General features: G+C 60.0%; 1 protein-coding gene across 1 annotated transcript in view; it reads left to right on the top strand.

Moving 5' to 3' along the window:
* Positions 1-272: 272 nt before the first annotated feature.
* LOC104524060 (creatine kinase U-type, mitochondrial) overlaps positions 273-1,195 on the top strand; it is a gene marked incomplete at both ends in the record, with an annotated part of 1,644 nt that continues 721 nt past the window's right edge. The window contains 4 exon segments of the mRNA XM_029084689.1: positions 273-471; positions 987-1,082; positions 1,177-1,192; position 1,195. The exon segment at position 1,195 is cut by the window's right edge and continues 196 nt beyond it. Coding sequence (XP_028940522.1) covers positions 273-471; positions 987-1,082; positions 1,177-1,192; position 1,195 — 312 coding nt within the window.

Raw genomic sequence — 1,195 nt, forward strand, 5'->3', positions numbered from 1 at the left:
GGCAATGTCAGCCCTCGGCTCGGGCTGCTGCGTGCCCTCCCTGTGCAATGACAACGCCTGCCTTCCCGCTCCCAGCTGGCCTTTGCTGGACTTGACTAACTTAAAGGTCTTTTCCAATCTAGGCAATTCTGTGATTCTGTGACGAGCAGAGCAGCTTGACCTCCCTCTTGGACCTTCCCTGCCTACACCTGCCCTGAGGGACTCTGTGGGTCAAGGGCATGAGCGCTGGGGTCCCCTGGCCCCAAAGGACTCATCAGTCTCTCCTCCCGCAGTGCTGAGTACCCCGACCTGCGGAAACACAACAACTGCATGGCCAGCAACCTGACGCCAGCCATCTATGCCAGGCTCTGCGACAAGGCAACCCCTAATGGCTGGACCTTGGACCAGTGCATCCAGACAGGTGTTGACAACCCCGGCCACCCCTTCATCAAGACTGTGGGCATGGTCGCTGGCGACGAAGAGACCTACGAGGTGAGTGGCAGCCTGAGTCCTGCCATGCTCCAGGCTCTTCAGAGTGCCTGCAGCAGTCAGAGCAGCCCCGGTACCTCTGGCACATCCAGCAGCCTGGGCTGTTACAGGCTCCCCAGGGAGGTGCTCATGGCACCAAGCCTGACAAGATTCCAGCAGCATTTGGCCAAGGCCCTCAGGGACATGGTGTGAATGTTGGGCTTGTCCTGTGCAGGGACAGGAGTTGGACTCCATCATCCTGGTGGGTCCTTCCAACTCACAATGCTCTATGGTTCTGTGATTCTATGTTATTGCCCACCTCCTCCTGTCCACCTCTTAGTCAGCCCAGGGTGTCCCTGGGGGACACAGGGCTCCTGCAGAGCAGCTGTTCCTTCAGCCCTGCAACCTCCTCCAGCCACCCTCTGCGTTCCCCCTGCCACCACATTCTCTGTGCTGGCAGGGGACTGTGCCAAGCTCCTGGCAGGGGCTTTGTGGGGTGCTGGCTCTGCAGTGCCACACACCATCCCACTTGCTTACAGGTGTTTGCTGACCTGTTTGACCCCGTGATTCAGGAGCGGCACAACGGATACAACCCCCGCACCATGAAGCACACCACAGACCTGGACTCCACCAAGGTGCTCACAAGGTCCTTCCCCGGGCCCCGGGGGTCAGGGCCCTGCCAGCACCAGTGCCACCCCGTAAGCACCCCGTGGCTCGTGTCTGTTCCAGATAAAGTTTGGCCACTTCG

Source organism: Antrostomus carolinensis, unplaced genomic scaffold (assembly GCF_000700745.2).
Source record: "Antrostomus carolinensis isolate BGI_N321 unplaced genomic scaffold, ASM70074v2 scaffold41460, whole genome shotgun sequence".
Classification (NCBI taxonomy): domain Eukaryota; kingdom Metazoa; phylum Chordata; class Aves; order Caprimulgiformes; family Caprimulgidae; genus Antrostomus; species Antrostomus carolinensis.